General features: G+C 38.8%; 1 protein-coding gene across 4 annotated transcripts in view; it reads right to left on the bottom strand.

The window, feature by feature from the left end:
- Nucleotides 1-15,360, bottom strand: part of LOC124859153 (muscular LMNA-interacting protein) — a 56,659-nt gene that overhangs the window by 28,020 nt on the left and 13,279 nt on the right. For 3 of the 4 annotated variants that reach the window (XM_047351729.1, XM_047351727.1, XM_047351730.1), the window contains 6 exons: nucleotides 7,321-7,458; nucleotides 5,418-7,007; nucleotides 4,536-4,610; nucleotides 1,739-1,816; nucleotides 1,575-1,658; nucleotides 1,408-1,446 (listed from right to left, as the gene is read on the bottom strand). In XM_047351729.1, the coding sequence (XP_047207685.1) occupies nucleotides 1,408-1,446; nucleotides 1,575-1,658; nucleotides 1,739-1,816; nucleotides 4,536-4,610; nucleotides 5,418-7,007; nucleotides 7,321-7,458 (2,004 nt within the window). The remainder of the gene's footprint in view (nucleotides 1-1,407; nucleotides 1,447-1,574; nucleotides 1,659-1,738; nucleotides 1,817-4,535; nucleotides 4,611-5,417; nucleotides 7,008-7,320; nucleotides 7,459-15,360) is intronic. The other variant, XM_047351728.1, reaches the window with a different exon arrangement.

Below are 15,360 nucleotides of genomic sequence, written 5' to 3'. Positions count from 1 at the left end.
GAGTCAAAATTCTCTTTAATCCCTGTCACAGTTAATATTTTAGCATGACTGAGGTTTGTTTTGGACAAGGCTGGATCAGTTTTGTTGGAAATGTTTGCTTCTCTAGTAATTCTCAATTTTAGCTCAAACTCTGTCTGGACCTGAAAGCTAATTGCCAATGTTGTCTGTATCCTGGTGGCTCGACAGTTGTCCAGCAGACGGACATTGATACCCTCCACAAGAACAGTAAGTAGAAAAAACAATTGCTAAAGAAGCTGGCTGTTCACAGAGTGCAGCGTCCAAGTATATTAATGGAAGATTAAGTTGAAGGAAAAATTGTAGTATAAAAGGTCCACAATTATTTAAAAGATTTTGAAGCTAAACCCATTCAAAGGTTTAAAGGTATTGTCTCTGGTTGGAATCAGTGCTTCAAGAGCCACCACACACAGATGTAACGAGGACAAAGACTTTTCCACAGACAATGATGATTTAGAAGCCATGTTATCTCCTGCGCTTGCTCCACTGTGTTTTAAGTCTAAAATCAGAGCAGCCCCTTACCGGGAAATGTCATGCTCGCCCCTACTGACAAGCTTTATGGAGATGCTGATTTCATTTTCCAGCAGGACTAAACCCCATGGCAAATCAATTAAGTATTGTTTGGAGGAAGATGAGAGACGGCAGAGCCAACAATGCAGACGAGCTAAACTATTAAAGCAAACAGGGCTTCATTATCACCTCAGCAGCCACACAGACTGATTGCCTCCAAATTACAATGCATTGATGCAGTAAATCATGCAAAAAGAGGCCCCAAACAAGTATTGTAAGCATGTACTGTACAGTAAATGGGCATAAGTTGCATATCCAAATACATTTTTATTTTTTTATTAGCTGTAAGACATCATTATATCATTAATCATTAAATGTAACAGAAATAAATGCTTGAATTTATAAAATATGAGCTGCAGTTTTTAATTGAATTCCTAAAATAAATAACTTTACAATGATATATTCATACTGGTGACCTATCCAGGGTGTACCCCACCTCCTGCAGAATGACTGCTGGAGATCGGCCACAATCTCCTGCATGGTATTGACAACCAATTCATGATATGTCATAGATTCAGCACCTATATGTGAATTACTGGGTTTAATTTCAGAAAGAACAACCTGTGTTTTTGAAGGACTTAATGTTAAACTATCTGTTTTCTAGAAATTAATGTTATTAGTTCATTTTTATGTGAAAAGATAGACATGTAAAACCTCACTTAATAAACAGACAAGATTTTGCTCTTTGTGGGGTTTTTTTGAAAATGATTTCATGCTCCAAATCCAGACAAACATTTTACTCATCCAACCTTCAAAATATTGGTTGACAATCAAGTGTGTTTTATAATACTTGGTGCACAATGTTACTGAAACAAATATTACCTGAAAACGCTCTTTGGTAGTCGATGACTTCGAGGTCTTCTGGCACCAGGATGTTTTGCAATAATAAGTTGCAGGAATTATCTCATTAATTCTCTCCCAACATTTTGAATCACAATTTGTTGTTGCTTAATTTACTTTTAATACTAACAACAAATGACTGAACTCACTGGGGGACTGGAACTTGCCAATATCTCATCAATAACTGCATAAAGTTCCTCTGACTTTTGCCGGAGCTCAGCAGGGGAGCACATCTGCAGACAGAACAGAATTATTAACACCTTTGTGTGAAGTATGATGTATGAATGCAATAAGAAGCTTTGTGCAGTTTTACCTCTGAATGGGTGTCTGTAACAGGTCTGTCCATTGTGTTATAATAATCCCCTTTTCTCTCTACCTGTTCATCTATTGCCTGTGAATGAAAAGAAAAAGCAACACGTTTCAAACCAAGAATACAGTTTCTTTCGGAGAGACATTCATTATGAATTGTACCTTTTTATCAGCCTTCATCTTCTTTATACAAAATCCATAATGGAATCACATTCCTATTTAAACACTGGTCATCTTCAGCCTCTTTGAGCCTGGCTTGACTATAAAAATAAATTTCCCTTGAAAATGATTTATTACTTTTGCTCCTCTATTTTAAGAAATGTTATTTTTGGGCCCAGCCATGGAGCGAGACAAGGACTGAACTACACACCGGGAACAAAGACTGTTAAAAACTCTGAATCCCAGTATACACAGTAACTGCATTCCCTGTGATGTCACAGAGCTACAAATCTCAGCCTGCAGCAGCTTTTCCTTCTCGTTGCTCTCCACAGCCTGCATTGGGGGATCACACTCAAGAACATCTTGATCTCACCAGCTGATTGAAAGACTGCATCTTTGAAGAAACCTTGGATCCAAAGTAAAGTACGGTCTCTATCTGTGTTTTCTGTGACCGTACCCTGGAAGAAAATGAGACCAGCAGCCTGAAGCTGGCTGTCTGAGGTCCTGCAGAAACATCTGATCATAGATTCCCTAAGAAGAGATGGTGTCTCTGATTCTGCGACAAAGCGGTTCCTCTCCTCTGTCCTTAGAGAAGACAGCATAGAACCCACAGTTTCTTGTGCTGAATGAGTGTACCAGTAGAGGGCAATTGCCCACTGTGTCAGGCCAAAAGCAAGCCGGAGCTGAAGCTTTTATTTGTTTTCTCTTCCTCTCCTCTTACTAACCTGAATAAAATATGTCTGCATAGTCCTTCTAAACCTGTTAAATTGTCTTACCATTACCCCAGCTGCTGAAGCTCTACTAATGCTAAGACAGTAACCGCCCTTAGTTGTCATGTGTTTACAGCTTAGCCTGTTCTGTAGCACACCGGCAGCAGCTTTACAGACACTATTTGTATTAGTGGCACTCAAAGCTACATGTGGGACTTAGAGGGGTTGCTAAATAGCGCTGCAGTCACTATTTTGTTTGTTGTTAGCTGAGCTGCTAATCCCAGATGTAACATCATCCCGCCTGCTGTACGTCTGCCAAATTGTGATTCCATATTTTTACCGCCCCCTTGGTAGTCCATAACTTTATTCAATCTGTCATGGTGATGGGTGGTTAACACAACACAAGAAATGTTGTCCAAAATATTATTGGTATCTAATTTAGAAAATTATTTTTGAAATATTATTTTATTAAAATAATGTTTTATTTCCTGTCCAGGGTGTAATCCGCCTCTCGCCCATAGACTGCTGGAGATAGGCACCAGCTCCCCCACGACCCACTATGGAATAAGCGGTAGAAAATGACTGACTGACTGTTTTATTTCCCTTGAGTTGAATGGTGGTCTTGTTGTTTAATATATAACAATTTTTGTTCTTTGAAATTGAGTCAAATTAGCATAGGGTAACAAATTCCTCATAAAAAACCTTGGTTCTTAAACATACATATTCACATTGAATAATCATGTCCATGCATTGTTTCTGTTTTTAGTGTTTCAGTTTGATTCTTATTCATTCATTTGTATTGTTTTTCTCCTGTAGTTTATCAGTTTTCCTTATTCTTTTCATTTTTACTTAATAGCTTAGTTGAATGTTACCAGTTTAGGTAAAGAGTTTACTTACTACATATTTTTACTGGAATTTGAAGTATTTTGTTACTAAATTCTTGTATTTGGGGACAACTTGTTTGTGTTTATGTGTGTAGGGCTTGTTGTTTAGGAATGCCAGTGGGCGAATTCACTCCTTCATCTATTGCACCTGACAGAGAGCTCTTTGGCTATTAATTCCTGATAATCAGGTGGTGTTCCCTGCTGAGAATGCCTGCAATTTAATGCAAATGTTTTAGCTACTGCTGCTGAATATCAATCTGAAAAACACATGCCAAAAAAGGTATTGGTGAAATATAAAAACCCGGGTAATTTTAACCGGGAAACTGCAGAGGAAGGGGCTGCACGGTGGCACAGTTGGTAGCACTGTTGCCTTGCAGCAAGAAGGTCCTGGGTTTGATTCCCAGCCAGGGGTCTTTCTGCTTGGAGTTTGCATGTTCTCCCCGTGCATGCGTGGGTTCTCACCGGGTACTCCGGCTTCCTCCCACAGTCCAAAGACATGCCTGTTAGGTTAATTGGTAACTCTAAATTGCCCTTAGGTGTGTGCATGGTTGTTTGTGTGTTGCACTGCGATGGACTGGCGACCTGTCCAGGGTGTACCCTGCCTCTCGCCCATAGACTGCTGGAGATAGGCACCAGCACCCCCGTGACCCACTATGGAATAAGTGGTAGAAAATGACTGACTGACTGCAGAAGAAACTATAATCTGCCATTTCTGCAATGAGCTTTGCAAAATTGCCTGAAGACAGTGTGATTGGGGAAAGGCCAAAACAAGCAGCAAGAAAATTTTTAATGGCTAAACTAAATATTTTTTCTTACACAAATACTGGTTAAAAAAACATGACATAAAATTTCTTCAGGAAATATTTAAAATGTTCATGCCCCCTGTCAATTAAAAGGTTTGGAGATTTGCCCTATCTCTGCCCTTCTAAATATATTGACATGTAAATTATTCCCACCAACACTTTCTTGGGGAGTAAGGCAATCTTCTAGATGTTTAACAAGAAAACAGGAGGTATTAGAGGGATTAGAGTTAAGTATGTGTACTCACTTGCTGATCCAAGAGAATTGTGTTTGTGGGAATTGCAGCCAGTGATTTGTAGCTTGACTTAATCCTGTGCGCCTGCTGTTTAGGGAAAAGAAGAGAAAAAAGCACACAATGAATGCAAATTAATTGTTTCTGCCAGTTTAGGGAAGAATATTGTTGTAAAATGTCTGGAGATAAAACTCATCATGCGTTTTACACTTCTTGGAGCAAGCTTTCTAACTCACTGCTGATGCAAAACAGCCCAAGAACACTCCAGTCGCACCACAGTAAGAAAAGGTAGTCAGGAAAATAAATATCCATACTCCTCAAGCCTTTATACATCTTTGTAATGTTACCACCTTTCTTTCAGTGTTTTTATTAGGATTTTAGAGTGACTATTGTGAAATAGTTTAAGGCTTCTTAAATGTCCCAGAAAACCAGACCACATTGCTGCACAGATGGCTGTAAATGTCAACCAATTTATGTTTTCTTTTTAATGAGTAAGAAAGCTGGGTGGCTGTGCCATATACAAAATCAATGTCCCCCCTGTTCAAATAAATATTAAAAAAACCGATTTCCTAATGTAGGAATCATTTTTCGAATTTTTATCAGCTTTTAATTTTTAAACAAAGATTTCCCAAGCTGGAGACAAATAAGACATAAAATGGGATGTGCGGTCATTAGCACTGATGTGGAAACCTCAGCTGATTGATAATCTATAACAGCAGCAATGGCTCATGTGACAAACACAAACAGAAATCTAAAAACAGAGCACAACACTTGATATCCTAACAGCAGATGACATTTTGTTTTAACCCCACAGCGTGAGAGAACACCGTGTGCCAGGAAAATAAACTAACAGTATTAGTGTATCAAAGTCATGCTTGTGACAGACAAGCACACTACCTTTCTTTTTTTATCCTTCACGTCACTGCAGTCTGACATTTCACTCCCCGGCCTTGAGGAGGGCGTGGAGCAGAGAGACGAGGAAGGAGATGAGGTCAGGTCTCTGATTGGTGGAGCAGGGGAGGGTGTAGGTGTGGGCGTACCGGCAGGCGATGGCCCTCTGGAAATAGCTATGTTTGTGTAACAAAAGGGAGACAGGCTGTGGACTTTCTTAAAAGTCTGAGAAGATGTGGATCTTCTCAGATCCACATCTGATGGAGGAGGGCAATTCCACTGTGACTCGCATCCTCCAAACTTTTTGGTTTGTTGTAAATGAGGGAGATTGGAACCTGTGTCCGAAGGTGTGATTTGTGGCAGAGAGGGCTGCAGATGAGGAGGGGAGACACGTGGAGATCTCAGCTGCTGAGATAGCATTTGGAGCCTAGTGAGAGATGGATTTGGTTGGAAAGTCAATTTCTGGGGCACAGAGGTCTCAGGCACCTTAATAGATGTAGAGGTTGGGGACATGAATTTGTTTAAGTTATTACTTGTATGGTCCTTGAGGAGCACGCTGGGCTTCAGCTCATGCAGCTTGGAAATAGAGCTGTTTGCTGTAGCCGCTGTGGCTGGGATTTCATGCTCTGGCACATAAATTAATTTCAAATTTGGGAACAAGGGTAGGGGAGTTTCAGGAAGTTTCTTCCTATTCACCAGTGGAGGTGAAATGACCTGTTTGTTTCTAAGTTTACTGCTTGTCACCTGTGTTTGAGGACATTTCACATGACGTTTCATTGACTCCACCATCAGAGGAGCACTGAGAAACATGCTTGACTCTCGGCACACAGGGTTTTGACTGTCTACAGAGGTGGATGAGGAAAACTGAGAGGAAAACTTCAGGGGAATAGATGCCACGCTGGAGGCAGCAGAACATGCTTTGCAGACAGACAGAGTCACGGGGTTAACAGGCCAGCAGGGGGTGTAAGGCCTCTGCAGCGCAGAAGACAGCACAGGAAGACGACCTTTTCTAAGGATGGCAGTGAGGAGAGAGAGTCGTGTGAGTGGGGGTCGATGCCGGGGAGTGGGGGTGTGAGGACACGTGGAGGAGGACAGGCTGTCACAGGACGAAAAACAGGTCTGAGGGGTGTGAATCAGACTAGAGCCGGGAGCAAGAAAGTGTCTCCTGACCTGAACCACAGAAGGGGAGAAGACTCCAGAGCGGATAGATGAGCACTGAGAAACAGTTCTGCTAAAAGAGGCAGGAGACACCACAGAGGAAGGCTGCATGGCGTACCAACTCCGCTCCTTATCCAAGCCATCTGACTGGATGGACTCTCTGGAGGAAGACGGAGTGGGGAAGAGGTCTGGAGAGTTTGTGGTGCTTGCTCTATCTTCTGACACAGGGACTGTGTTTGCAAAGTAGCCCAAGCTATGTTCAGAATGTCCAGAGATATTGGGGCGCTGCCGCCAAGGACTGTCCCTGCATTTATCAACAACTGTTGCCATAGAGACTGTCGCCGTGGCCTCATGGTCGGGTGTATTTTCAGACAGGGCACGGACTGAAGGAGACGCCTTGGTGCGAGAGAGGCTCTTGTGATCTGGTGAAAGACTGAACTAAAAAAAAAAAAAAAGGTGTAATTTTTCTTTTTTCATTTTTCCAGTCCTGTCTAAGAGTTTATGCTTAAAATTCATGTTGGACATGCAGAAAAATATTTGTTAAAACATCTGTCATTTACAGTGCATTTACATCTGACATGCCATCTTAAATTCAATATAATTCTTACATTATCAATCATATCTTTAAGGATCCAATTAAACACATTCGAAACTGTGCACATCAGACAATGACAGTATTTCTTCTGTACATTTGAAAAAGTGAATCTAATAAAATGATTATGTAATATATTATGTAAAATAATTGATTTACTTGGGGGTTTGCCTCAAGCTGGACCGTGTTTTGTTCTCCTCGCTCCAAAATGTCCTTGATAAAGACAATCTCTGCTTCGCAAATGTCTTCCTCTGACATGGTCTCTCTGCTTGTCCTCTCCTGGGACGCAGCTATGCTCTGACCGGGGAGAAAGAAAAAACATCTATGCAGAGCAGAACTAGAGAAACCCGAGTTGAGGTAAACTTCACATAGCCTCGCTGAGTTTCAGGGCTGAGCCTGGGTTCACCACAACACATGCCCCAGATAATTCACATGTACTTCCACATCGCCTGCTCACGTTAATGTAGCACCTACCTCAATCTGTAGAAGGCGCTGTTTTCTTTGAGGCTCATTTGTTGTCCTACAATCATCATGTGCCTGAATTTAACTTTATTTTATGTACAATTTATAAAAAAATGATGCACTGATGTCAACATTAAGCAGTGCTTGTGTAGCCCATCACTGAAAATCTTGCTCTGTTTGATATTTTAATAGCAAGTGAACGGAGTTCAAGGCTCATAAAAGCCCTTGTGTAGAGTACATAGACATGCAGATCTGACCTATCACACATTTTAACTGCTTTCCTCCAGGTCACTTCAAAATGCCCTTGAGATCTGGTTACTAAAATTTCTCATCCCATGGTGATTGATTCCTAGAATCTTAAAAATATGAAAGTTTTAATGACCTCAAAGTGTTATACTCGGATTGCTTCTAAAAACATGCTAAATTAACTCAAATATCAATCTTTTGGCATGGTAATTTGGAAACTCAGAAACCTTGAAAGATTAGTTACCTTTAATCCTATAATGCCAAATGAATCTTGTTGTTTAATATCTCTGAGACCTCTTTAACAAGGTTAGTAGTTTCTCAAGTGAATATTTAGAAGGGTATAAAAATGTTCAATGTGCTGTTTTTTAATAAAATCGAAATAAAAACAGTTGATACGCCTGTGACATTGTTTTATCACCTTTTGAGAAATAAGGTGATTAATTTCTTTTTTAGTCTTATTGATTGAATAGAGATACATTTAAATCTAAATCTACTAAGGGTATAAATATTTTGGGCTAAATTTTATATTTAGTAAACATCTGATTTTTCTGACAGCTACAGTATTTCTTGTAGAGGCTTTAAAGGGTCAAAAACTAATGAACGTTTCTTTTGAATCTTTCTATTAACTTAAAATATCTGATGTTTAAAACCTAAAATCTTTGGGAAAATAACAGTCATGAGATAAGTATTGTCTAGAGTAATAGATTATTGATATTTTTGGTGTCCCCCAGTCTAAAGATTGTTGTAGAAAAAAATGATAGAATACATTTTTTTCTTGGCTGGGTAACATGATAAAGCCAAATATTTTCCAAAATCTTTTTCCTATTGGCGATGTAGCACCTTATGATGTCTCCTTCTCCGACATCCAGCTCTGGATTGGCCGATAGGATTTTTTCTTTCTCTGTTCTTCGGTTTTTTTGTGTAAACCCATGGCACATTCAAATTATTTTATTAATTAAAAACAAGATGTGGCTAGATTTTGACTGTTTGCTGAGATGAGACATAGGATTTTGGGAGCCAACTTTAGTGGCGGTTCTAGTGCTGAAATCTGATGGGTCAAAGTTGGTTCTGAGACTTTGAATTTTGCCTCTATTTTTTCCTTTCCCCCTCATATTAATGTTAGTATTAGAACTGAAAGAACTTAGCTACAAACCTCTTTTTGTAAACTCATGCGAGTCGGTTAAAGCTTTGATAAAAAAATTGATTTTGATTTTTTAGATCACATTCTTATTTATATATTCATGATTACATATCAGATACTATTTTAAACATGCAATTTCATCTGCCAGAAATACATTTCAGCTGTAGCTGTAGTTAGTGTCAGTGTCTTCGGTTTTATCTCTTATCTTTTTACTTAATTAAACTATTAGCATGTTTAATACATGATTATATTCCTATATTAAACATGAACATAATCCTTGATTACATTAGTTAGTTTAGATGTGGTTTTTCTTATTAGCTGCAACTAAAGTATAATTATTGATGTTTTATGCAAAATAAATCTGAGAAAATCTCTCTGCCTCTTTGAATGTGTGATAGAATTTGCTCAAGGGGATAAAATTTATCCTTTAGCCTAATTTTTTAAAGATTATGAGACTAATTCTGATGAGACTGATTTATTTATGTACATTCATATAGTTTAACACAAATGATCAACTCTAAATTTGCATGCTGTGTTAATTATTTTCAGTAGAGAAAAAAAAGACAGCAAGACACATCATGCAGGGCATTCCAGGTGAGGAAGTAGAGTATATAGTCTAAAAAGGTCAGCATCATTAGCACAGACAAATGCACGTAACACTTTTCAGATATTCATTTGTAAACAGTTAACTAATATGACTTTTTGTTGGTATATTACATACAATTCCATTTAATTTGTGGTTCCAACAGGAAAAATGTGAGAAGGTCTACAGAGAATAGAAAGAAGTAAAAACAAAACCCATCGTACTTGAGTGTTTTACAAAAGAAATTCAGATTTAAAAATGTTTTGCATGTAAAATCCAACTCATCAAACTTGATTTTCTGAAAAATTAGTTAAAAAAAGTTATTTTCCCACTATGTCTATTCTTGTAGGTAAAAACTATAGTTTATTCTCACAACACCATGAATACAAATATCACGAAACAATCAAAAACTAAATCTACCAAAACATAATTCCAAATTAAAAAGAGACAATGTGTCCTGTTGGATTTTCATTAAAGATATGAATACAATATGTAGGGAAAAGAAAGCAAAAGAGTAACAACTTCTTGCCGGCATCATAATTGGCTGGAACTTTTTTATTTATGGTAATAATCATCCTAAAAATACACATCAACTGATTGGCAGCCTTCAATCATCTGAACTAATTTAAAATTTTGTTTGGAGCTGCCCTATTTTTCTCTGAATAATCATCAGTCAGAGAAATGAAAGGCTTCCATAATGAGAGACTTCAGGAAAAATGACGGTTTATTTAATTCTCTTTCCTGTTTTCAAGCCACAAATTCATGGAACCTGAAATTACTGATTCATTTTGTCTTCTATAATACGCTTATAATTTTACAATTTTAATGACTGTAATAAGTTGAAAATAATCTTATATAAACAAATGTAATATCTACAATGCTGAATTTTGAAAAAGTAATAAGAATACTATGTAGAAAGTTGTGGCCCAATGTGTTTGAATTTTTTCAAAACCCAGTCGCTTTGAAACATCAGAGTAGAAGAAAAGTAAAAATAATATACTGTGCATTTTCATAAATATCTGCTTTTGTGCATTGCCTTGAGTAATTTAGAGAGCTGAAGGCAATCTGTGATTCACAAAGAACCAAGGACAAAGAGAAAGAACAAACTCTGATATAAAGTGGCATTGCAATTTGACAGAGAATTTTTACACTTGTGCTACAAAGCTCTTGTCAGCGACTTGAATGCAAATTAATAATCAAAACCTGAGTGCTCTTTCTGCATTTTATTATGGCTACAGGAGGTTTGGAAACAGAAAAATTTGTTTTGTTACTTTCAACACTGTGAAGAATCACAGTAATTTGTTGGTTCGCAGTAAAAAGTCCAGATGTAATCTTTCTCGGATATCTTAAGATCTTTGATGACATTTTCCTCATCCCCATGCTTCTAAAAGTCTCCCTTGGCAGTTAGTTTTGGAGCAGCTCATGACATTTTGTGCCAGGGTATGAACCCTGTGTCTTGCATTTTGTTTGATTGTTCAGGTCAGAGCCATCAATTTCTTGAGGTTCATGCGCCGATGCTTAAAAATGCTCTGGTAAGGGAAGTGCAAACATCAAGGCAGAACTCTGAACTTCACTCTTCTGAGGAATTCCTCTGTGAATTTATGGTTAAGATAATATTTCTTTGAATAAAGCAATCTTTCTTCATCCTCAGCTCTTTTATAGATTTTATTAAAATGTTTTGGCTGGGAAGAATGTTTGCATCTACTTTTTAACTATTTTTTTATGTGCATGAACTTTGATGACATCCTACTCTTAGTCTACAAAGTCCAGTTTGTTAATGGACTCAACCTTGCCAACAATAGCAACTTTAATTATTATGTAATCATCTTCCACAAGGTTTAGGAGTGTGTTAACAGTTAGATGAGAAAACCAGAACTGCGTTTACAAAGACTTGGAAACCACCAAAAATTAATTGATTTTCTCAGTCATAACTGTGCGGACAACATGTCCCAACCAGAAAGATCAATGTGAGTTTATTCCAAACACATAATTTTAAGACATCCACGTCCACATCCAAATCTTGAGGTATTTCATACCTTGGTTTCTATGACTACCTTCTTTGCTCTATGCATAAAATTGGCAAAATTAAGACTATCCTGCCACAAAGTGATGCAGAAAAATTAGTCAACGTTTTGGTTACTTCAAGGCTGGACTATTGCAATTATTTACTGTCAGGAAGCCCACACCTTCCATTAAAAAATTTTAAAAATGCCTTCACCTTATCCAAAATGCTGGAACAATCGCTATCAGGCCCCTCTCCTGTGGAACTAGCTTTCAATTGAGACAGACACCATGTCTACTTTTAGGACAGGGCTTAAAACCTTTTTGATTGGCTTATAGAGTAGCTCAGGTTATCCTGAACTATCTCTGTAGTTATGCTGCTGTGGGCTTAGGCTGCAGGAGGACAAGGTGACCACTTTGCTATTTTCTTCTGCTACTCTCCATTTACGCATTATCTGCAGTTATTTCTGCCATTAGCTTTATAATATTACTCTGTTTTGTACCTTTGCAGAAGTTTCATTTGGCCTTGCATTTCTATGTGAAGTTCTGACACCTTCTCAAAAGGGCCATGAGATGTTTAATCATGTCTCTCCTTGACAAAGCCACTCCAGGAGCTACTGTCACCCATATGTAGTCTGTCTTTCATCCTAGAAATTGTTCGACTCACTCAGAACATTTGGTTGTCTTTCTCATCTAGATGAAGACATCAAAAGAGCTAATGCTTTTTAATTATGTTTACTTGACCTCCAAATTCTACAGAATTGAATCCAATCAAGCATTTTGTGTTCACATTTCCCAGCCTACATTTTTACATATCCTGTTTTTAAAGTCTTTGTAAACTGAAACCCAAGTCCAGAATATATGAGAGTGACAGCAGCGGCGTATTCAGGTACACAAACCACTAAAATAAAAGGGTTTTCTTAAAATCCCAATCCTTTACTATATGTGTTGGAGCTGTACAGCTCTATGCTTACAGTCACTTCCAAAAGGCCTGCCAATCCTTGGGCTAATAATATTGGAGAAAATTTAGAAATTAATGGTGCTGTCTCCCTCAGGAAAATAAACCTTTGAAGTCTGGCTGGAGGCAGCCAGCAAGCTGACTTCAGGCATCCACCACTGTGGTGATGCTGGATAAACATCTATTAGCAATTTAAACCCTCTAGCAATTTGCACCACAGGAGGTCAACATCAACCCCCTGGGGAGGTTACTTGTAATGTTGCAGTGCACTTTAATGTTGCTGGACATTTTGTTGTGCCCTGATTCAGAAAATAATCCCTTTAAAAAAGAAAATGTCAGCTAATCAGTCAGTCTTTGTCTGCCGCTTCTTCCATAGTAGGTCGCTGGAAAGTTGGTGCCTATCTCCATGGGCCGGAGGCGGGGTACACTCTGGACAGGTCGCCGGTCCATCGCAGGGCATTAGGGAATTATGTTTATTTCTGTTAATATTTGGGTTAACTTCTGTGTTAAAATGTCATGTTTAACTTTAAAATGTTGTTAAACATGTTGGCAAAGCATCTTACTGGATTTCTAAGTTCACTTTAAAAAAGTATTTGGTGTTGACACCTCACATAGCCCAAAATATGTGGAATAAAGATGCAATTTCTACGATTTTTGAACCAGAATCTCACATTAGAATGGAAATGATGCAATGGAGATTTAATTTTTTTGCAGCAATAGTGGCCTTTATTTTTTGTTATTTTCCAAAATAGACAGACAGGAAGTGGGGTGGGGTGGAAAGAGGGGGAACCGAGGCCGGGACTTGAACCCAGGATGGCTGTAGCGATTACTCAGGCCTCCGTATATGGGTCGTGCACTCTACTGTTATGCCATGCGCAGTGGTTTCAGAGATGTAATTTAAATGCAGTTAGCTTATGTACTATATTGCCAAAAGTATTCCCTTGTTTGCCTTCACACACATATGTAGTTAAGTGACATCCCCAATGCGATGCCAGCCTTTGCAGCTTTAACAGGTTCAACACTTCTGGAAAAGCATTCCACAAGGTTTTTGAGTGTATTTATGGAAATTTCTGACCTTTCTTCCTAAAATGCATTTGTGAGGCCAGACAGTAGGCCCTTTCTCAAAACACTTCAAGCTCTCTATTTGATTTGTGAAAGTACTGATGTACCAAGGGGACAGACGTAACCCCACATTTTTTAGACCCCTGACTCACCAAGCAAGGTAGTCACAGCCTCGAATCAGCAGACTTGTGTAGGGGAAAGCGGGTTTAGTGGGTTGAGGGAGGAATGTGTGTGCACGACCAACAGCAGGATTTAAAAGCATAAACAAAACAAAAAAAGAAAGAAGAGTATTAAGATGAGATATATAGAAGCATTTACCTCGCCAACAAAAGGATTCCTACACTGCCATTATTGTTTTGAAAATGATGGCATAGAGAGACAACTTCTACTGCCGGCTTATGTTATATATATTATGACAATGTTTTGTGAAACAGGCTACTGATCCTCGATGAGCTTTCTCTGGCTAGCACTCTCTGATCTAATTCATCCTGAAGGTGTTCTGCCAAGATGATGTCTGGTTGAATCAAATTGTTCTGCACCAAACTTGCTCGTCCATGTCTTATGGATCTTGCTTTATGAACTGGTGTGGGGTCAACAGGAAGTTGCCATCCTCAAACTGTTTGATAGTGTTGGGAACAAAGAAATAATCTGATATGTCTTGGTTAGCTGACGCAGGGAGGTAAAAGCAGATCACACCATATTCTTCTCTGCACCAAACTTTACCCCTGACACTTGCAATCAGTGTAATTTTCCAAACAACTGCCAAACCCATGCCCCTCCAATGGATAGTCAGACAGACAGGGATGTGTCCACTGCTTTAAAGAACAGTTGCGCTTTACACCCCTGGATCAGATATCTTACGCCCACCAAGTGATGTGAGGCTGGGATGCAGCCTTTCAGCCATGAAAATCCATTACATGAAGCGCCCTGCGTGTAGACATGGAAATTGACTGAGCTTTTACTGTAACTAATTATATGTGCTCTCTTTCAGACTCTAACCTTGAAAACTGGCTCAGAGTTTATCTGTTCTTTCTTTCTAGGTGAAACGACTAAAGGAGCTACATCTATTAACATTTACTTTTCCTTCCCATAGAAAGTACTCCTGGATCAGTGCTTCTGTGTTCTTTTTGTGTCTCTGCTCTGTTCTCTCAAACCCCCAGTCGGTCGTGGCAGATGGCCGCTCACAATGAGCCTGGTTCTGCTGGAGGTTTCTTCCTGTTAAAAGGGAGTTCTTCCTCTCCACTGTTGCTACATGCATGCTCAGTATGAGGGATTGCTGCAAAGTCAACGCCAGTGACTGTCCACTGTCTCTACATGCTCATCCGGGAGGAGGGAATGCTGCAAGTCACTGACTGGATGCAATCTGCTGGGTTTCCTTAGACAGAAAAACTTTTTTCCAATTTTAATAAATAACTGAATCCGACTGCACTGTTCAATTGTTAGGATTAATTGGAATGTATGTACCTGACTGTTGTGAAGTGCCTTGAGACAACATGTGTTGTGAATTGGCGCTATATAAATAAAACTGAATTGAATTGAATTGAATTGAATAGTTCTTGAGCTAATCTGAAGGCCGTATGAAGCTTGGAGGTCTGTAACTACTGACGCTTCAGAAAGTTGGTGATCTCTGTGTCATATTTTTGTGGCCTACCACTTCTTGGCTGAGTTTATGTTGTTCCCAGTTGCTGCCAATTTGTTATAATACCACTAACAGCTGACTGTGGAGTATTTAGTAGCGAAGAAATT

This window comes from Girardinichthys multiradiatus, chromosome 22 (genome assembly GCF_021462225.1).
Source record: "Girardinichthys multiradiatus isolate DD_20200921_A chromosome 22, DD_fGirMul_XY1, whole genome shotgun sequence".
NCBI lineage: Eukaryota > Metazoa > Chordata > Actinopteri > Cyprinodontiformes > Goodeidae > Girardinichthys > Girardinichthys multiradiatus.
Note: the sequence above shows the minus strand (reverse complement) of the source record. Positions and strands in the feature narration are given on the sequence as shown.